The following is a 21,553-nucleotide window of genomic DNA, read 5'->3' on the forward strand; positions in this document are numbered from 1 at the left end:
CTGGGTTTTAGTTGCAGCATGTGGGACTTTTTTGTTGAGGTGCACAGGCTTCTCTAGTTGTGATACACAAGCTCCAGATCACATGGGGTCCATAGTTGTGGTATGTGGGCTTAATTGCCCCACAGCATATGAGATCTCAGTTCCCTGACTAGGGATCGAACCCATGTTTCCTGCACTGGAAAGCAGATTGATAACCACTGGACCACCAGGGAAGTCTTCTGCCCTGATTTTTAAATGTCTTAAAATATTTCTTCCATATACACTGAGTACTATGTCAGATGACACTAGTATTATTATTATTGTTTTGACCATCAAATATAACTTAAACTCCTGAAAAGTTGGCTAGTTTATTAGATGTACCTCCATTTTTTTCCCTTCCTACTGTTCTTTCGTTTCTGAAGTTCCAAGAGCGTTATCATTTCCTTCCTATTTAGAGGACTCCTTTGATCATTCTTCAGTGACAGGCCTGCTAGCAACAATCATTAGTCCTCTTTCGTCTGAGAATCTATTTCCCCTCCACCCCAGAGGATATCTTCACTGGATATAGAATTTGTGGTTGATAGCTGTTGGTTTTTTGTTTTTTTTTTTTTTTAGTGCTTGAGAAACATGTCATTTCCTCCTGACCTTCATGGTTGTAGGTGAGAAATCCTTTGTCACTCAAGTTGTTTTCCTGTAAGTGATGTGTCGTTTCTGTCTGGCTGCTCCTGGGGGTTTTCCTTGTGTTTCGCTTCTAGAAATTTAATGTGGCTTGGATTTTTTAGGTTTATCTCTTTTGAGATTCACTCAGCTTCTTAAATCTGTGATTTGATGTTTTGTGCCAAGTTTGGGGAGTTTTTAGCTGTTACATTTTTGGATACTTTCCCAGTCCCTTCCTGCCTCTTGTGGGACTCCTGTAGGAGAGTATGAGTGTTGTGTTGGGGTCTCACAGGTCCCTGAGATGGCTGTTCATTTTTCATCACATACCCTCTCTCTTCTGATGAAATTCTGTTGATCAGGTTCATGTCAGCCAACTCTCATCTGTCACTTCCACTCTTATTGTTGGTCCTGTCCAGTGCTTTTTTACTCTAAATGTATTTTTCAGTTCTAAGATTTTGCCTGCTCCTGCCGGGGTTGGGGAGTGGACGTTCAGATCCCTTCGGATCCCTTCCCAGCGCAGCAGGGCACTGACTATGCGGCTTCACGGAGCCCCACTGGGGGCGGATGCTCCCTCAGCCCTGCCCTGCCGATTCGAGGAGGGGAAAAGGTGGAGGATTGACTTGCAGGCCTTGTTTCCGCGGGGGGGGGGGGCCAAGGCTCAGCTCCTCTCTGCTCCCTGTTGACACCAGTGGAGGCTGGAGGGGGGCGAACGCCAGCCCTGCCTGCCACGCCTGGTTCCCCCTTCATGCTGGGTGGCTGTGGAGACCTGGTGACCCACCGGGTCCTGCTGACTCTTAAGGCTGGGATAGCGGCGCCAGTGGGTTTCCTTACTGCTGCCAGGGGCTGGGCAGGTTCAGCTTCCCGCTAGCCCTCCCCCTGCCACAGGTAAGGTGACTCACTCTGACTTGTTCTGTCTCATTGCTCATCAGCGTGAGGTGGAGGTGGGGGCTGGGCCCACGGACAGTATGCATGCCTGCGTGTGTGTGTGTGTGCTCACACACATGGGTAGTGGCGACTCACCCAGCCTGTTACTGTGTGTGTGTGTGTGTGTGTGTGTGTGTGTGCGCGCGTGCTCACACACACATGGGTAGTGGTGACTCACCCAGCCTGTTACTGTGCGTGTGTGCATGTGTGTGTGTGTGTGTGCTCACACACATATGGGTAGTGGCGACTCACCCAGCCTGTGTGTGTGTGTGCTCACACGCACATGAGTAGTGACTCACCCAGACTGTTACTGTGTCTTTGTGTGTGTGTGCACGTGCTCACACGCACATGGGTAGTGACAACTCACTCAGCCTGTTACTGTGTGTGTGTGCGTGCGTGTGTGTGCGCGCGCGCGTGTGTGTGTGTGTGTGCGCTCACACGCACATGGGTAGTGGCGACTCACCCAGCCTGTTACTGTGTGTGTGCGGGCGTGTGTGTGTGTGTGTGTGTGCACGTGCTCACATGCACATGGGTAGTGGCGACTCACCCACCCTGTTACTGTGTGTGTGGGCGTGTGTGCGTGTGTGTGTGTGTGCGTGCGCTCACACGCACATGGGTAGTGGCGACTCACCCAGCCTGTTACTGCTTCCGTGCTGCTTCGTCAGGGTGGCGGGTCAGCGAACTCCAGGAGCCCGTGGAGGACAGAGTAGCCTGGCAGGCTGCAGTCTACGGGGTCACAAAGAGGGGGACACGACTTGGTGACTGAACAACAGCAGGGTCAGCTCTCCATGCGGCCCCCAGGGTGGGACTGCAGCACCTTCTGTTTGCTCTGCGCATCACCTGGGAGGCCAGCTCTGCACCTGACCTGCCGCACCAGCTGGCTGGTTGCAGAGCAGGGGGCACTCCTGCTGGGTGGGGGATGGGTGGCGCTCAGTGCTCCGCTGCAGTCCGGTGGGTGTGGCTAAGAGACTTTGCTCTGGGGGAGCCCCATCCCCCAGTCCTTAGGCTCAGGCAGACAGGCTTTCCTTGCTGTGTTTTTCCTCTGCCTGTTGGAGATTGCATTGCAGGCGTCTGCAGTGCTGCGGCTGGGGGTATGGAGGGTAATCGGAGGATCCAGGAGAGTCACCCCCATGTCATTCCTCAATCCCCATGGTCCCCAGGGAGCACACTCCCGTTTCCCGCTCAGTCCTCTGTGCTTGTTTTACTTATTTTGTTAATTTCATTTGTGTGTTTCTTTCTGGCTGTGATGAGTCTTCACAGCTGCACAGGCCTTTTCTCTAGTTACGGCGAGCGGAGGCTGCTCTTGGTTGCAGTGTGTGGGTTGCTTGTTGCTTTGGCTTTGCTTATTGCAGAGAGCAGGCTCTAGGGTGAGAGGGCTTCGGTAGTTGCGACTGATGCCCAGGCTCTAGAGCACAGGCCCGCTAGTTGTGGCGCACGGGCTTAGTTGCTGCACCGCGTGTGGCCTCTTCCCAGACCAGGGGTCAAACTGATGTCCCCTGCATCGGCGGGTGGATTCTTTACTACTGAGCCTCCAGGGAAGACCCTCTGCTTGCCTGTTAAAATCCAGAGTTTTTAGTTGTGAGAAAGGAGGACCTCGGAGAACAGGGAGAGCCCGCCTTCGTGAAACTAGAAACCTTTATTTTCTTTTCACCAAGTGCTCACAACTGATGTTGACTGGCTCTGGTTTCAAAGTACTGGGTTGGCTAAAAAGTTCATTCAGGTTTTTCTGTAACATCTTAATGGAAAAACCCAAACTAATTTTTTGGCCAACCCAGTGCTACTACATTTGAGAAATCGTGTCTTTCGCCCTTATCTTTACTCTATATGGGATGATAGGCTTTTCGTGTCAGAAGAGATTGAACAGTAATCCTTGACATGTTTTTCAGATACTAACTGCAGTGTTCAGTCTTGTAATCCTCTGGTAGTGTACCCTCAGTGGGTACCCAGCAGGCCCCCCTCATATGCACTGCCTGAAAAGGTATGGGCAACTCAAGTTCGGCAGCGCGTGCTGCAGAGGAACTTCTCATTAAGGAAAATGGTAAGTCCTGTAGTTCTTGGAATGACTGGACTCTGCTGTAAAGCAGGAAGAAGATCGATCATCCATTGACTTGTCTTAGTTAATATTTAGGACTTTGGCGGTGTTAGGTTTCTAGATCTGCATACGCACATAATTGCCAGTTGAATGCCAGACCATCTGACACAGTGTTTCCTGACCTACTTTTCAGACCAGTGATTCAGAGCACTTGTCCGGTGCCCGAGTGTCCACACACTCCTGGTCTGTGGTTGCCCCCCTGTTCTGGTCAGGACTCCCCACGGACCCCCACTGCCCACACCAGAGTCCAGCGGTGTTTGCTTTTCCTTTGTTGGGTCGGCCTCAGCCTCGACATACTCCTCCCGAGACGGACTCCCAGCCGCTTTCAGCCTGCCGTCACTGTCCTCTGGTTGTTCACGTCAGTGGCCAGGACCTGGGCCAGGGCACGTGGCCTTAGGCTGCTTTCCTGGTCTGTGGAGTTCTTGTGGACACAAAGCAAACGTCTGTCCTTAGAGACCTGTGCTGTGCTGTGTCGGGCACTGGGCTGTGAGCCCTGCCTGCAGACCCTGCTCGGTGGGCACAGAAGAGGGCCTGACAATCCTTCCTTTCACAGGAAATGCTGGCGGAAGCGTATGTGCAGAGCGTTCATCACGGCGTTTTTTACACCAACCGGAAAACTGTTGGCAGGACTCATGGTATAGGAAAACCTCTACGTTACTACACATCCCTGGGCTGTGATTGTGAAGCTGTCTTCATAAAGATGTTAAAAAGAATAATCACATGGAAAATGCTCCTGGCATAATGTTAAGCTTTACAGAGTTACAGAGTTCTTGATGACACCCTAGTGTCACTGTCAGTTGGTGCTGCTGTAACTAAAACACCGTAGGTTGGGTGCCTTTGATGATAAGCATTTGTCTGAAGTTCTGGAAGCTGAAGTCTGAGATCCAGGTGTTGGCATGGTCAGGCTCCGATGACCCTCTTCCAGGCTCGTAGGTGGCTCCTGTGTCACGAGGTGGGAAGACAGGAAGCTAACTCCTTGACCCCTTCTTCTAAGGGCACTAACTGTACTCACGAAGACTCCACCCTCCTGACCTGATAACCCTGTATAGGCCCCACCTCCATGCACATCACACTGGAGGTGAATTTTATGGGCGACATGAACATGTACCCCATAGCACGTGGTTTTGTGTTCAAGCAGTTTACAAGCATAACAAAAAGATTAGAAGAAAAATACATCAAAATGTTAATAGTGAAACTTTTTGTATTCAACTCACAGGTGGTCTTAACCTTCTTACCTTATTTTTTTTTCTGTTTTTGGTATTTGGAGAATCATCATGAGTAGCATTTATAATTAATACATAATGTATATATTTAAAATTTGAGGGGGGATTTCCTTGGCAGCCCAGTAGTTAAGACTTTGCCTTCCAATGTGGGGGTGGGGGAAGGGTGGGGTGTGGGTTTGATAAGATCCTACATGCCTCATGGCAAAAAAAGCACAGCATAAAACAGAAGTAATATTATAACAGATTCATTCAAGGCTTTTAAAATGGCTCACATCAAAAAAAAATCTTAAAAAGATTTTTAATTTTAAATTAAAAAAGACTTAAAAAAAATTTTAACCTTCGCTTTTGGCATTTTGACCAGCAGCTTGTCACTGTGGCGTGTGTAATTCAGCGTTAACTTGTATGGCCTAGTATTAACAGCCACATCCGTTATGTTGTTAAACATTTCATCCAGGTGAGATGAAGCTTTTGGCTCATCACAAGAACTCCAGGTGGACGTTCGCCTCCTAATGTTCTCTTTGGAGGTCTCCCTTTTATTTTAGCAAAGTGAGTGTGTGCATGCCCTGTTGCTTCAATCGTGTCCAACTCCATGCGACCCCATGGACTCTAGCCCACCGGGCTCCTCTGTCCATGGGATTCTCCAGGCAAGAATACTTGACTCGATTGCCATGCCCTTCACCAGGGGAGCTTCCCAACCCAGGGGTCAAACCTAGGTCTCCTGCATTGGCAAGCGGATTCTTTACCTCTGGTGCCACCTGAGTCATGGTGTAAGAGCTCCGGCTGGCAGGGTGAGCGTTGATTGGGCACCTGTAGGACTGCCTTCCTGTCTCAGGGCTGCACATGGGTCTGGAGTGGGGTCTGGGTGGTGCCCAGCTGTTCTCAGCCCCACGAGTAACCTGGGCAGATCTGTTTGTCTCTTAGAGCTTCAATTTCCTCATCCATCAGATGGAGACAGAAGTGCTCACATCCCAAGAGTTGAGGGCTTTTGTATAAGCTCCTGGGCAGAGAGCAGCTGGCAGGGACTTGGTCACTGTTTTCCTTGCTCAGGGACTGTGGAAGCTTCTGGCAGGACCCTGAGCATGACAGAATGAAACATTCCTTCCTCCTTTCCATGGGAAGGAGCTGTCATTTTAGGACTTTAGGAAACCCACAAGGAAGTCATTTCATCTGGAAATGAGCTGTAATTCTAACCCTGCCAGGCCCCAGAGCAAACAAGCAAAAAAGGAAAGAAAATCTTTTCTAGGAAGTGGCCTGGGAGGGCAAGGGAGGTCCAAATCACCCTTGACCTGCCCATGAACCTGCACATCACCCTGAGAAGAACCTTGGCAGATATTTGGACCATGGAGAAACATCTGGAAACCCCTACTGCACCGGCTCTGTTGGAACCAGGTCTGTGTCAGGGACACCTGAGAAAAATGGCCTGTTGGCTTAGGCAGAAACTTGACTGTAGCTCAAGACATGTATTTGGAGAAAGAAAGATCTGGACACTTAAGACAGGCTTGAACTGCTTTTTCCTGCAGTTAGAAGTTATTGCAACTTTTTTCAAAATAAGAGGTATTTTGCTCACTGTTTTAACATTAGCAGTAGTCATTGGCTGAACAGAATTGTGGTGCTATTGATAGAGAACCTGCCTGCCAGCGCAGGAGATGTGAGACACTTGGGTTCCTTCCCAGGTTCAGGAAGCCTGTCTGTGAAAGTCATGACCTGCCAAGGGACAGAGAGCAGCAGGGCTAACACACGTGCGCCCAGGCAAACACACATGCACACGCATGATCGTTAGTGTGTTGTGGGCAGTTCATGGCAGTGGAGGAAATGAAATATGCTCACTGGAGAGAGAACCCAGCCACTGGCCTGCTCATCTCAGGAGAGATGAAGCCTGTGGTGGGTGCCCCCTGGTCTGTACCAGGGGCTCACCAGCTGGTCCCAGTGGTAAAGAATACATCTGCCAGTGCAGGAGACGTAAGAGACATGGGTTCAATCCCTGGATCAGGAATATCTCCTGGAGTAGGAAATGGCAACCCACTGTAGTGTTTTTGCCTAGAGAATCCCGTGGACAGAGGAGCCTGGTGGGCTACAGTCCATGGGGCCCCACAGAGTCAGACACAACTGAAGTGACTCAGTGCACACACATGAATAGAATTGAGAATTTTAAAACAGCTTTTTTTTCCTTTTCCCTGTGCAAATTCTGCTTCTTGGCCATTGTTAAATTTTGGTTTTTACTTCTGAGTGAATGAGTCATGAACCCTTGAGAACTTTTTTGTACGCTGTGAGCTGACCGGTTCCTGGGAGTACAGGTTGAAGCCCAGTGTGTAAGAGGCTAGGCCTTCGTGGTTTCAAGTATTTGCTTAGAGGGAGTCGGTATCCCCGGCGTCCTATGGTAACCCCACATTCACTTTGCATTTCCTCTGTTTGCAACCCTGGATCAGATCCCGGTGGTTCACAAGGGTTTAACCAGTGGTGAGCCGACCGGCTCCTGAGAAGGACTGCCTGGCCACGTGGGCCCGCAGGCTGATGGGGGAGGGCTGCCTGCGGCCCTGTCTTGTCCTGGACCCGGAGCCGTGAGCCTGGCGCTCTGCACAGGATGCAGCGCTCCCTTTAGTTTGAGCTTTGAGGCCTTTAGGCGTGAAAATGGTTTTGGAGCTAAAATTTCTTAAAAAAAAAAAAAAAAAGAAAGAAAGAAAGAAATGAACCATTTCAGTCCAAGAGGGTGTATGGTAAAAATATTGGTTCGACATGATGCTGCTTAGCTGAGTTGCTCTGGGGACTTTTTTCCCCAAAAATGAGTCCCGTTCCTAGACCAGAGCATGCGTCCCACTCCAGTTCCTAAAGCATTTGGATGTAAGCGATTTATCAGTTCAGTGAGTGACCTGCGACTTTTCACAGCAACTTGCTTGTGTGGTGGGGACCTGTTTCTTGCAGATGTGTGTCCTGGAGGGGCGGGGGCGGTGTGTGGGATGAGCCACACTTGGCAGCCTTAGTTTAGGTGAGTTTTCTGTGGAATAAGTGCTGGGGGAGAGACTAAAGGTTTCTTGTTTATTGTCTGGTTTTTCCTCCTTTGAGAAATTTCTTAATGCAGGGTAGTCTGGGGTTGAATTCTGGATCTATGCTATCTTAGTAAATGTTTGAATTTAGACCTCTGGGGGTGTGTAGTTGCTCATTTGTGTCTGACTCCTTGTTGACCCCGTGGACTGTAGTCCACCAAGCTCCTCTGTCCATGGGATTCTTCAGGCAAAAATGATAGAGTGGGTAGCCATGCCCTCCTCCAGGGGATCTTCCTGATCTAGGAATCGAACCTGCCACTTTGACATTGCAGGCAGATTCTTTACTGTTGAGCCACCAGGGAAGCCTGCAGTGAGTATAAATTCTGCTAAACTGGTCAAGACAACTTGCCAGCCTAAGGAACTGTGGTGATAAGGAGCACAAGCTCATATGCTTGTCAGTATAAAAAGAGTTTGCTGATATTTAAAGCGTGGATGAGTGTCTGAGATTCCCTGCCTCCTGTCACGTGGATTCTGTCCCTGGAAGCCTTGGAAGCTTAGAACTGGGTTCCTTCTCTAAGGGAAGCCTGACGCACACACCGACCGTGCTCCGTGCTCTCTCAGGTCCTTATTTCTAATAGTTGGTAGGAAGGAAGCGTTGGAGTGGACACTTCCGGCAAGTGACCCAGGCCAGTTGTGACCCTTCTCTGATGTTGTGCAGTCCCTGGGGCAGGTCTCTCCAGCTGGCTGGGGACCTGTGTCCTCCTGAAACGGGAGGGTGTCGCAGCCAGTCTGCAGTGGTCAGAGGGGCACTGTAGGGAGTTGGTTGGTGGAGGCTACACTGAACTGGAGTGACCCTGTTTAATCAGTGTTGCACATTGGGTTTCTAAGCTTGTGCTAAGTCACTTCAGTCTTATCCGACTCTTTGCAACCCCATGGACTGTAGCCCACCGGGCTCTGTCCATCAGATTCACCAGGCAAGAATACTGGAGTGGGTTGCCGTTTCCTCCTCCCGGGGATTTTCCTGACCCAGGGATCAAACCCGCGTCTCTCTGTCTTCTGCACTGAAAGGCAAATTCTTCACCACGAGTGCCACCTCGGATGCCCAGGGGCAGCCAGACTGCTGCGCCCAGGATCGGAGCCCACGGAGCAGTAGGGCAGTGACTGGCTTCCGTTCTTGTCCTGCATGGGGACGTGGCACAGCCGTTGACAGGACATTCTTGTGGTTTGCAGAGGAGGCCTTAGGATCACTGCATCCGCCCCAGGAATTGCCTTGTCATGTAGAGGTTAGGTGGTGCCTTCAGTGGGGTTGGTACAGTGATCCATGGATGAAGGAACTTGGGCTCCAACCATCTTTCTGATGGACTACTCACCACACCAATCAAATTCTCTGCTCACTTGAGCCTTTTGGTTTTCTTATTTTTTATGCAGGGTTCAATTCTTACAGTGTTTCTTTTTATCATGGGATTTTCTATAAAAAGGGCTTCTCTGGTGGCTCAGATGGTAAAGAATCTGCCTGCAATGCAGGAGACCTGGGTTTGATCCCTGGGTTGGAAAGATCCCCTGGAGAAGGGAATGGCAACCACTCCAGTACTCTTGCCTGGAGAATTCCATGGACAGAGGAGCCTGGCGGGCTACAGTCCATGGGGTCGCAGAGTCGGACAGGGCTGAGTGACTAACGCTTTTCTACAAAAGGCTTTGGGGCTGTGTTCGCCTGTGTCCCTTGGAGGGATTCCTCCCTGCCCCCGCCCCCGCGTTCAGCATCAATGTGTCTTCTAGACACAGGAGCTTTGTGAATTTTCTAGGGGAGAGGAATCAGACAGCCCAACTGAGACAGACATGTGTTTTGAGGCCAAATACTTAAACCATCAAATGTCCAAACACAATGATTCCGTCCTTGTGATTATGCAAAACAGTGTCTGGAATTGAGGTGTGATGTTTTCTCTCTCGATACGATGTGGGATAAGAAGAGGCAGCTGGCTCTTGTGAATTTGTTTTAAGTGGGAAGCTTTCATTATGCCTCATCCCTCGAGTGTGTTATCAGTCGCCATATATCTGCATTAACAGCTAAGCGCTTCACTTAGCACATGGCCTTGATAAACTTTAAGTGCATAAATAAAATTACAGGGTTTTACAGGTCTTAATTGGAAAGCTGTTTCGGATGCAGCTTTTCAGGATTCTGTTTTGGCCCCTTTGCCTGGGTCTCCACTGTTATTAAGACAAAACACTATGATGCTTAAGACCTTCATGTGAACTGAGGAGAAGAGATTTTCATCACCTGTTTCCTGCCGCCAGCATTAAATTTCATAGAGGAAGCCACATGCGCTCTCTGGTCAGAAATTTTTTATATTTGTAGCGTAAATTCTCGTTTCCTCCCCTAGATCTGATGATGGGCCAGGAACCCAGGTTACCAAAAGCTAGCAACCTCAGAGTTTTTAACACTTTATTTCTAAGGAATGGTCTTAAGTGAATTAACATGTAGAGTTGTATGTTTACTTGTCAAGGGTCTTCAAAAAGCATTTCTCTTTTCGTAGTTTTGCTGGAATAAGTGGTGAAATAAATTCTGTGGATAGGAAGTTGTCTCTGCTGCAGTGGAAGGAGCATAGCTTGGACTATATTTATCTGGGGGAGTTATTTTTGTTTTTCAAAAGAAGACTGCATAGTCAAGTCCTCCATGATCTTCTGGAAGGAATCTTCTCGTTCAGTTGCTAAGTAGTGTCTGACTCTGCGACCCCAAGGACTGCAGCACGCCAGGCTTCCGTGTCCTTCACTGTCTCCCAGAGTTTGCTCAAACTCAGGTCCATTGAGTCGATGATGCCATCTGAAGTATCTCATCCTCTGTCGTCCCCTTCTCCTCCTGCCTTCAGTCTTTCCCTGCATCAGGGTCTTTTCCGATGAGTCAGCTTTCTACATCAGGTGGCCAGAGTATTGGAGCTTCAGCATCAGTGCTTTCATTGAGGATTCAGGGTTGATTTCCTTTAGGACTGACTCGGAAGAATTGTAAGACTATAGGAATAAGAGACACAGCGGTCCTGGGGACAGTGGGGTAGGCGCATATGGGAAAAGCGAGGAACAGTCCTGTCGCCTGTCTTCCTGTGCCCATCCAGACCTAGTGAGACCATGGCCCCACACTGCTCAGAGCAGCGTGTGTTGGGGAACAGATGGAGCAGGACCAGATGGACCACCTTGCCACGAAAGGAACGTGGAAGGATCTGACTCAGGACCACATGTGGGGCACATGGTAGCAGTTTCATGATTAAAAGGCAGGGTGGTGACTGAGAGGGATTATCTTTGTAGCTCCAGGGGACAGAGTCTAGATTTGGGTTGGGGTTAGAAGGGAAAGCTCCGGTTCCCAGAAGGAAGAACTCTGTAGCCCCCAGTGCCCGTCAGCAGGACTGCGGCACCTTAGGAAAAGCGGTGCACCTGTCCCAGGCCAGGGTGCAGGCCTTGCGGTGCAGGAAGCTTCTGCCACGTCCCCACCTGCTGGCTCCTGCTGTGACTCAGAGTTAGCTGGTATGTCCTTGGACATAGACATAAAAACTCAAAATCTGGGTTTGCTTCTGGCATGTCACTGGCTTCTGGAAAAACATGGATTGTGCGGGACAGCTCGGGTGATATGGGGAGCTAGGTCATTAGAGGTTGCATAGTTAGTAAGAAGGCATAGCATTCATCCTAATGCTTTTAAATTCATAGTTTATTGTAAGAAACAGGTAACTGTCACAGGGAAAAGATACAAACACTGATTTCCAGCCTCATAGCCTTGGCTTTCTGGCAGTTTCCACACAGTCAGACTGGAAATTGATTGAAGTAGCTTGTTTTGATTTTCTTACTCACAGTCACGTAAAAGCAGTGGGCAGCACACACTGGCTGCAGCTCCTAAGTTTTCTTTTTGTTTTTTGATCCCAGCGGCTGTTTATAAAGCACCATCCTGAGTTCATGCAACTGCTCAGAGGTTCACCTAAATGTGTGCCAGGGAAAAACAGGTGTAAAAACTTGATGAGTAATGGTGCTGTGTGCCATCGCTTTATTTCAGTTCCCTTTCATTTTCATCCAGTGGCTCAGTGGAATTGATAGAGGAATCTCAATAAACAAGATGAGGCAGTTGGGAAATAATAGATCCAGAGAGAGGTGTGTGCCTGCAGATACTTGGGCTCTGGCTCATTTGCTTTGTGAGAACCGTCAGAGTGGAAGGTGACTTCTGAAAGCATTGCTGCAGCCGAGCCGTCACGGCAGCAGCCCTTCTGTCCTGGGGCTGGGGATCCAGAAGCGTCCGAGACCGCTCAGCCCCTCAGATGGCTTTCCAGTGGAAATGGTGGCCGGATGGCTAGTGACTTCCTCATCCTCCTCGTCAGCTGTGGACAAATCTTCGTTAATAAAGGTACTTCCGAAGATAGCCCCCTAAGTCAGGAGACTGTTGGGTTGGATAAACATCCCAGAATTTTTACTTCCCTAAATGAATAATCTTAAGGGGCCGCATGCAGAATCAGTGCTTCCTCAGAATTTTTGGAGCGTCTGTTTCAGAATTGGTTTAGCCCTGGTTTCAGAGCCTACAAAGTGGCTCTTCATGGCTTTTGGTTCAGCCCCTAAATGCCAGGAGGAGGGACTGTCCTTCCAGTCTTTCTTACTGCTCCGTAGTCCCTGGTAAATAGGAGGCACAGTGAGCTCTTACTTGCCTCAGTACATGCTGTGGTATGTTTAAAATAAAAACAGTCATTTCTTCAGTCACACATTCAGCATCTCTGCAAGGAAGAGAAATCCTTTCTCAGCTCTGAGTGGGAAATTGATTCAGAGCTCGGTTCACAGTGGTTAGCTGAAAATCTGATCTCGATTCTGCCCCAGTGCTGACAGTTCACTGAACGCCTGAGAACCGTGTAGAGTGCATGCTCCTGTGGGCTTTTGTCTGGTTTCCAGTTCTGCACCTGAAGCTCCAGTAGTGACATGCTGGGAACCCAGACAGTCCCTGGCCCAGGGATGTGAGAGCATCCTGTCCCCAAGGAGGACCAAAGCGGTGTGCGCGTAGGTGTACCCCGCGCTCCCCTAGCCCCGCCCCCGGATGCTCGCAGCCCCCTGGTTGGGTGTGGAAGGATGGCAGTGGACGTCAGGCTGGGACCTCGGTGCCTTTGAACACCTGCCGTTCGGAGCAGTGGGGTGAGGTGGCTGGGCATTCAGGAGAAATCAGGTTTGGCTTGACTGACGTCAAGCTCATTACGCAGTGGCAATCTCGTTTTCTTTTTTTTTTAATGTTCCCACTCTTGCTGGCAGCGCTACAGAAAGCCCTTTCCGAAAGCCTCAGCCTGATTTCACTATCAGCCACTTAACCACGATATTAATTTTTTTTCACTTGTTGAACTTTTAAGATTTGGAATTACCCTCTGGGCTGGAAACTAGTTCTGTAGCTGAACCACAACAGTCTGTTAATCAAACACTGCACATCTTTCAGTAACTCGAGAGTTCTTTGGTGTTGAAAAAGGTCCTGCTTTCTACCTGCCTCTACTCTGGTAGAGAAAAATAGATTAATCATACACCTTATGGGTTTGTTTTTTTTCCTGTAGGAAATCAGGTTACCAGTAAGTGCCAGATTTCATAAAATTGTCTGCAGGAGGGTCAATGAGCTGTACTGAGCGTGTCTCAGTTTGCTGGCTTGCCCGCCTCTGGTGCGGCTGCGCGCTGAGCCTTTGTGGGGTGCTGAACTGGGCCCTCGTCACGGTGTGCGGGCTTTCTCTGGTCGGGGTGCGCACAGGCTCGGCGCGGGGGCCTCTTCTGTAGAGCACAGGCTCTAGGGTGGGCAGGCCCAGCAGTGTGATGCTTGGGCATTGGTAGGTGAGCTGTGGCATGCGGGACCCTTGTTCCTGGACCAGGGGCTGGACCCGTGTCCCCTGCGCCGGCCGGTGGATTCTGTAACCACGGGACCACCAGGGAAGTCCTGCCTTACAAGTTTGGATGAGTGGCTTTGGTTAGAAATCTGGGCTCCCAGCAAGTTCCCGAGCTCAGGAAGACGCTGTGGGTCAGAGCTGGCCTTGTGTGGGCTTCTGGCTACAGCTTTTGGACAGTCATGGCTTTGCATTGGGCTTCCCTCGTGGCTCCGTGGGTAAAGAATCCACGTGCCAGGGCAGATACTGTGCCTGGGGTGGGAAGATCCCCTGGAGAAGGAAATGGCAACCCACTCCAGTGTTCTTGCCTGGAGAATCCTGTGGACAGAGGAGCCCGGCGGGCGACAGTCCCTGGGGTCGCCAGGAGTCGGACACGACTGAGCGGCAGAGCAGCAGTTTTGCGTTGAGAGCAGTTCCTGTTTGGCTGTGCCTTTTTGTCTTCCGTCCCCTCTCCTGGGTTAGTCCCCACCTTTATGAATGAAATGCCTTCTTAAATGCTGAAACTGCATTTTCTGTGGGTGAAAATACACCTCTTCACTATTATTTCCCCCTTGAAGAAGCTTTTATGTGTATGTAAAAATACTAACTTTAAAATGTGATCTTTTTACGTAGTAATAAGAGCTTTTGTTTCCAGTAGAAACACAAGTTAGTGAAAATGAACGTTGCTCAGCCGTGTCCGACTCTTTGCGACCCCGTGGACTATATATAGTCTGTGGAATTCTCCAGGTCAGAATACTGGAGTGGGTAGCCTTCCCTTCTCCAGGGGATTTTCCCAACCCAGGGACAGAACCCAGGTCTGCTGCATTGCAGGCGGATTCTTTACCAGCTGAGCCACAAGGGAAGCCCAGGTAACATTTATGGCTATTAAGCACATTGCAGACAGCATAATGATGTTTCTCTTTCTTACAGAGATATTAATTTATCTTTTTGGTAAGTGGAGTACATGCGGAGGGGAGCAGGCAGATAAAGTATCTAGAAAGGATTGTAGGATTGAGGGTAGTTGTTTTTTTTTTTTTTTTTTCCAAGTATCCCCTGCCCTTTAATGCCACCAGCTCCAGGCTCACCTTCAGAAGACAGAGCCGTGGATCCCTTCCTCACTGCAGTGGTCAATGCTCTGGTCATTGTGGAGAAGAATTCCACAAACTGATGGTAAAGGAAATAAAAACCTTTGTTCTGGCTCCAACCAGTGCTGGCCTGGGACTGATAAGCTGACTCTCAGGTCAGCCAGCCCCCCTCTCTGTCTTGCTAGGTTCTCAAGTGACATGAGGCCACATACGGCAGACAGACAGCCACTAAACTAGTGAGGAAGCTAGGAAAAGGCTCCCCCGTCCTCCACCGAAAAGGAGACTTTTGTCACTTAAGAAATAGTCTCTGAAACTTAGGTGGAAAAGTCCATCATATTACAGATTAACAGTACCTTTCTAAAATACAGGAATAGGATGCTTCTGAAAATAATTAAAATAGAATTTTTGCCTTACAGTTTTTCTTGAAAACCAATACTCTGTATACACATTGGCTAGTCTATTGCAGGATGCATGTTGGTTATTAAACACTTTAGGTTTATAAATTCAAGCAACGAGAAAAGTATTTACTCAAAAAACTGCCCCAAATGGTGATAAGAGTAGCCAAGACAGATCAGTCTCCTTTGTAAAAGTTAATTTATATTGTATGTCACTGTTCTATAGAAACTTGAAAAATACTCCTATGAACAGTGGCTGGACTTCCCTGCCGGCTCAGTGGTAAAGAATCCGCCCATCAATACAGGAGACATGGGTTTGATCCCTGGATTGGGAAGGTCCTGTGAGAGAAGGAAATGGCAACCAACTTCAGTATTCTTGCTCCTCCCGTGGAAAGAGGAGCCGGTGGGCTACAGTCCATGGGGTCACAAAGAGCTGGACACCACTGAGCAGCTAAAGAGCAACAAGAACAGTGGCTAGCTCTCTTACCGATCTGTTATTATCAGTTAGCAGGTGCTAAGCCTAGTCTAACCTGGCCATTATCTGAGGTTAAGAAGAATTTCCAGCTCCTGAGTGTTCTCTGCAGACGCAGGTCTGGGCCCCAGGACTGATCCCTGGCTTCTTCCCCCTCTGCTCAGTGTTTCTCAAGGTCTGGTCTGTGGACCGTCTGTTCCAGGAGCTTATGTAAGAATGTGGCTTCAGGGGCCACCTGCAGACACAACCCACCTGCATCTCCTGGCCAGACCTGGTAGATATGTTTCTGTGTGTTTATTGATGCTAACAGTTCATTACAGAACTCTTTTTTCTGTCGAAGAAGCATCTGCTTATTTCCTTACCCCGTAAATAGCAAGACGTTTATCTCTAAGATGAGTAAGTCGCATCTGGTCCCCAAAGTTCCAGGTGCTCGGTTGATGCAGTCACTGGGTGCTCGGTTTGATACTGAACAGGCTCCCGTGGTGCTTCCAGCCGCCAGACCTCACGTGAGTTAGATAGAACCTCCTTAACCACACACGTCATTGGGGGTTTTAAATATTGGTAGAATTGAATAACTTTCATCTACTGCGTAGGGGAAATTTACCAAGAGACCTTCCTCTGTTCTGTGTTGTTCAGTTGCTCAGTCGTTTCTGACTTTTTGTGACCCCACGCCAGGCTTCCCTGTCCTTCACCATCTTCTGGAGTTTGCTCAAACTCATGTCCATTGAGTCAGTGATGCCATCCAACCATCTCATCCTCTGTCATCCCCTTCTCCTGCCTTCAGTCTTCCCCAGCATGAGGTATTTTCCCAATGAGTTGGCTCTTCACATCAGGTGGCCAAAGTGTGGGAGCTTTAGGAACAGTCCTTCCAATGAATATTCAGGGTTGATATCCTTTAGTATTGAGTGGTTTGGTCTCCTTGCTGTCCAGGGGACACTCAAGAGTCTTCTTTAGCACCATAATTCAAAAGCATCGATTCTTCGGCGCTCAGCTACATCGATACGAGCTTTGATTATACAGACCTTTGTTGGCAAAGTGATGTCTCTGCTTTTTAATATGCTGTATAGTTTTGTCATAGTGTTTTTTCCAAGGAGCAAACATCTATTTTGTGTTACAGAAATACAAAGTAGGAGTATCGTTGTCCAGAAGTTGTTGAGCATTTAGTTGAAATTTAGGCTATAATCCACAGGAGTGTGAGCTCATGGGAGCAGGCCTGGGTCCTCTCTGGTTGCTGTATCCAGGCCACCTCCTGAGTAGTGTCTAGCTCATGGGCATTCATATTTGTTGGGTAAATTAGTGAGTGTCTGAATTTGCTAAACTTCGGGTAACTTGCCAGCAGTTCTTTTCACCAGTCTCTCATCTTTGGAAAACACGCAGTCTAGATTTCACAGACTCTTTGGATAATCGGCACTGTCTTCATTTCTGACTCTAGGGTTGGAGGCAGGCTTACTCTCTCAGAGAGAGCCCAGGATAGTGAGAAATGAGCGGGGCGCTGGGATCCCGGAGAGGCGGGTGCTGGTTGGCTCTGAGCAGCCACGTGGCATCCTGGGTGCTGGTTTGCTCAGGTGTATCAGTGCCTCCCTGAGATAGTCCCAGAGGTACAGATTCACAGTGGGCATTCACAGGAAAGAGGCTTTCCTTTCCCTCCAGGGTCGGTTAACTTGGTAACAGCAGCTTCTAAGTTCAGGGGCAAAGCTCATGATCACTGATAATGTAAAAAGACAGTCATGGTTTGGTCCCTCTGATAGACAAAATCCTTAAAGAGCTGCAAACCCAGGAGATCGGAGTGAACTGTGGCCTGCCATCTGGCATCACGTCTGAACTGAAACTGTTTTCTGCCAGTTTACCCATTTAAAATGTAATTTTAATAGGCTTATACAGAGTAACGATGGAACTGTTTGTGTGATAAAGGCAGGCAAGGCAGTTTTCTGTGTGATGGAGAGGTATTCAGGGGACGTGCCTGGCTTTTCCCAGAAGCTTCCCTGACATCAGTGTTCGTGTTCTTTATGCGGGGTGCTTGGGGAGTGTCCCCTCTGACTCGTTCCCAGCACGGATAATCCGGGAGAGGATCCACAAGTGTCCCTGAGCACATGGCGCGGGCACACACGCAGGGCGCCCTGCCTCTTTCAGCCTTTTCAGGGTCGTCTGTTTCCCTCGGGTGAGGGCTGGGGGACAGAGAAATTGGGGCAAGAAATTAAGAAGACATGGCAAAAACTCAAAAAATTTACTTTTAACTGATCTTACAGAGCTCAGAACCCACACCACCGTTGTTTGTAATGATAAATAGAACTCCAGATATGACATACAAGAAAAAAAATTTTTCTAACGAAAACACAGAACAGGAAGCTGTACTCATGTTATGGCAGAATCTGGTTATCATAGGTGCTTAAGTGTTTCCCTGTGGTCAAAGGGGAGCGTGTGCGCCTTAATTGCCGTGCAGCATGCCCTTTTAACAGGAAGTTAGCAGCCACATGCGAAGAGCAGCTGAGATCCAAGGATCTCCTCTCTCTGCCTGTTGCCCATGTCGCCTGCCTGTACTCCTCTGAGTGTGGCGAGTGCTTTTCCTCGCAATCCTTGGAGGACACCATCTCCCTGGTGCTCGTGGGATCTCTGGGCAAATCACTTTTTTGCGTGCTCCATATTTTGGCTTGGCAGCGGGCTCATTAGCCAGCAGCTGAATGTACTGGGTGTGTTTGGGAATGACAGCTTAATGAAAGGGCGGACCTCCCTCCTCTTTGTCCTTCCAGAAGGGCTTTCGCTCTTACCCCCAGAGCATTTCCTCTCTCCGTGTGATGTTTGCACACTTGAGGCCATCTTTGTTAACTGCATTAATATCAAGACAAAACATGCAATTACACTTTCATTTGGCCCTGCAGTGGTGCTGGTGTGGACTGGCTGTGTTTGGCCTCCTTCCATGGAAACCAACTCATTCATTTCTCAGGTTTTTTCTGAGAAAAAACTTTTGAGTAGGACAGCCATTTCATCTCATATTCCTCTGTGTCGTTTTGACATTTTCCTAGGAATTTCACCTTACCTTATGATCAAAATATAGTTATTGTCTGGACAGCCTAACTTACGTTCTTGTATGTTTCAAGGGTAAGTGGCTTCTCAGGTGGTAAAGAATCCATCTGCCAGTGCAGAGACATAGGTTCAGTCTCTGGGTCAGGAAGATTCCCCTGGGGAAGGACATGGCAGCCCACTCCAGTATTCTTGGCTGAGAAATCCCATGGACAGAGGAGCCTGGTGGACTACAGTCCACGGGGTCTCAAAGAGTCAGACATGGCTCAGTGATTAAACGGCAGCTGTAGCGTGTGTCAAGGCTCTTGGCAGTATTGATTGTAGCATTTCTGCCTGTCCTTGCCCTCATGAAATAGAGGTGTGTAATTCATCGGCTGCAGTATAAGTAAATTTGGCACTTCTGAGTCTCCAGTATCCCTTATTCATGAACCAGAGGTTACATAGCAGAGCCTGCCACTGTAATCTGGAATGTGTGATTGTAGTTCTTGACAATCTGGGAACATCCCATGTGTAAGATGGGCTGACTTCTGGAAACTGACCTCGGGACTTACTGAATGATCCATGGAAAACAATGTGATTTTTGTTCTGTCTGTTTTCATGCAGCTTCCATGAGGCAGTCTCAGGCTGTACCTGCAGATACACGCCCAGAGATATGGATTGCTCAAGAGCTACGGCGTATCGGAGACGAGTTTAATGCGTATTATCCAAGAAGGGTAAATGATGTTTTCTTTACCTCCTTTCTTGATTCTGTGCTTACTCTGGAAATGAGCAGTATTACCTAGGTGTGACCTCCTCTTCTTTCTCCATTCCCATTTTCCATTTCTTTTATAGCTGAACTTAAATGATAGCGATTAGACAAAATACAGTATGAGCCAAGGGGGGTTGTAGGAGCATAAACCTTTAACCCTCCATGCTAGAAGAAAAGGAAGTATTTGTATATTTGAAATACTTCCACAAAAATATTAACGTAGTCTTCAAGCCAGAGGGGCTCTTTCTGTCCTCCCTTGAAGCAGTTTGGGTCAGAGGTAAAGAAATTTTTAAATTTCCATCTTTATGCAGCCAAAGGGAATGATGCCAGCTTTAAAGTAAGAGTCTTGGACTTTCCTGATGGTTCTGTGGTTGAGTCTCTGTGCTTCCAATGAAGGGGGTGCAGGTTCGATCTCTGGTCAGGGAACTGAGATCCCGCTTGCTGTGGGATGCAGTCAAGAAGATGAGGGGGAAAAAAGGTAGCGGTCTCCCCTGCGGTTTGCCAGGCAGTGAGTCGGAGCAGAAGCGCCTTCTGCCCTTTCAGTCCTGACTGCTCTTCTCAGTGCTCCATTTATTGAAGTGCATTTAGAGGCCAATCCTTCAGCCTATAGTTCAGGGCGTAAATTTTTTTATACCTCAAATTGATAGCACTGGAATTTTTGAGGTGTGCTGTTGGTTTAAACGAAAAAAAATCAGCCTTAGATCTTGGGCTGCAGATACTGTATTTGTTTTGCTCAGTGGCCATGTATGTTGCCATTTTGGACACCTTATTCTCATGGAAGACGTGTTAAACTGTGTAGGCTTTAACTCAGGGAGTTAGGCTCCTAGAAGCATGTGTGACTGCTTCTTGTAGGGGTTCACCAACACACGCGTGACAGAATGTGGTTTCGGCTTGCTTACCTTTTTTCTGGGCTTCCTGGTGGCTCAGTGGTAATAAACCCGCCTGCCCATGCAGAAGACCCAGGTTTGATCCTTGGTTCCAGAAGATCCCCTGGAGTAGGAAATGGCAACCCACTCTAGTATTCTTGCCTGAAAATTCCGATGGACCAAGTAGCCTGGTGGGCTACAGTCCATGGGGTCACGAAGAGCAGGACACGATTTAGTGACTAAACAGTGACAGTATAACATTTTTTCTGTTTCCCGTGTGTGAAGGTATTTGTGTTGATTTATCCAAAAGGAAGCACTTAATTGTTTTCTACAAAATAAAATTTAATGTCATTCTTTCTGTGTTCTTTCTCATCTGACTCCTTTTTCCCCAGACATTATTGTTTCATATAAACTCCTTTTAAAGATTCTTTTTTGTTGTTTCTTCTGGGTGGAATTGATACTTTGGACACCCCAATGTTTTATCCTGTTTTAAATGTTAGGCTTTTTTGTAGCTAGCTTTTGCTGAGTAAATGAATGGTCCCTGTAAAATTGCTTTCAGCCTTTCTTATTTTCCTGTTATATACGATGCTTTCTAAGCTTTTGTAAACATACATGGAGATATTTTCCAGTTACAAGTTATTTATTTCTCCAGTATAGAATCTCCACCAAGGAGTTAAGGACTTTCAGAACACTCTTACTTGCTCCTCCTTCTCTTGGGTGTGTATATGTGTGTTTGATGGGAAACGTGCTACTGTGCGAGCCTGTCATTAGATGCAAGATGCCACAAGGATGAACGGGCTTCAGGGTTCCTTATGATGCTGTGTCTAGCTGGCAGAATGCCCCGCACCCTGATGGGAACCCGTTCACAGAACACAACCCCCTCTCAGCCTAGGTCTGCAGCGGCACTCCTCTTTGCAAGGTGCACTGTTGTGTAATGGGCCACAGAAGTTAGTGTTCCCCCAGTCCTCTGCCTCGGTTTCTCTGGTGGAAGTTTGGGGTTACTGTGTGTGTGTATGGACTTGGCTTTCCCGCTGGACTTGGAGAGTGATCAGAAGCAGGGCCCCAGGGTATCTGGGATGTTGGTCCTGGTGCTGAGGGGGGAAGGACACGTGTCCCTCCGAGGGGTAGGCCGAATGCATCCACCGTGATTCGGGCGTGTGTCACAGATCCAGCAGGGAGAGGTGACTTCAGTGGCTGTGGCAGCTGAACAGGGTGGGCAAGGCTGTGACTGAGCAGCACCCTGGCCTGGCCTCCCCCCATCTTTCGG

The 21,553-nt window shown here is 48.5% G+C and overlaps 1 protein-coding gene across 12 annotated transcripts in view; it reads left to right on the top strand.

Annotated features, from left to right (window-relative positions):
• Positions 1-21,553, top strand: part of BCL2L11 (BCL2 like 11) — a 71,045-nt gene that overhangs the window by 14,015 nt on the left and 35,477 nt on the right. For 7 of the 12 annotated variants that reach the window (XM_042248151.2, XM_012173883.5, XM_027967120.3 and 4 more), the window contains one exon: positions 19,276-19,385. In XM_042248151.2, the coding sequence (XP_042104085.1) occupies positions 19,276-19,385 (110 nt within the window). Of the gene's footprint in view, positions 1-3,446; positions 3,599-4,205; positions 16,683-19,275; positions 19,386-21,553 lie in introns of those variants that run through there. The other 5 variants (XR_006059557.1, XR_006059559.1, XM_042248152.2 and 2 more) reach the window with 3 other exon arrangements.

This window comes from Ovis aries, chromosome 3 (genome assembly GCF_016772045.2).
Source record: "Ovis aries strain OAR_USU_Benz2616 breed Rambouillet chromosome 3, ARS-UI_Ramb_v3.0, whole genome shotgun sequence".
Taxonomy (NCBI): Eukaryota; Metazoa; Chordata; class Mammalia; order Artiodactyla; family Bovidae; genus Ovis; species Ovis aries.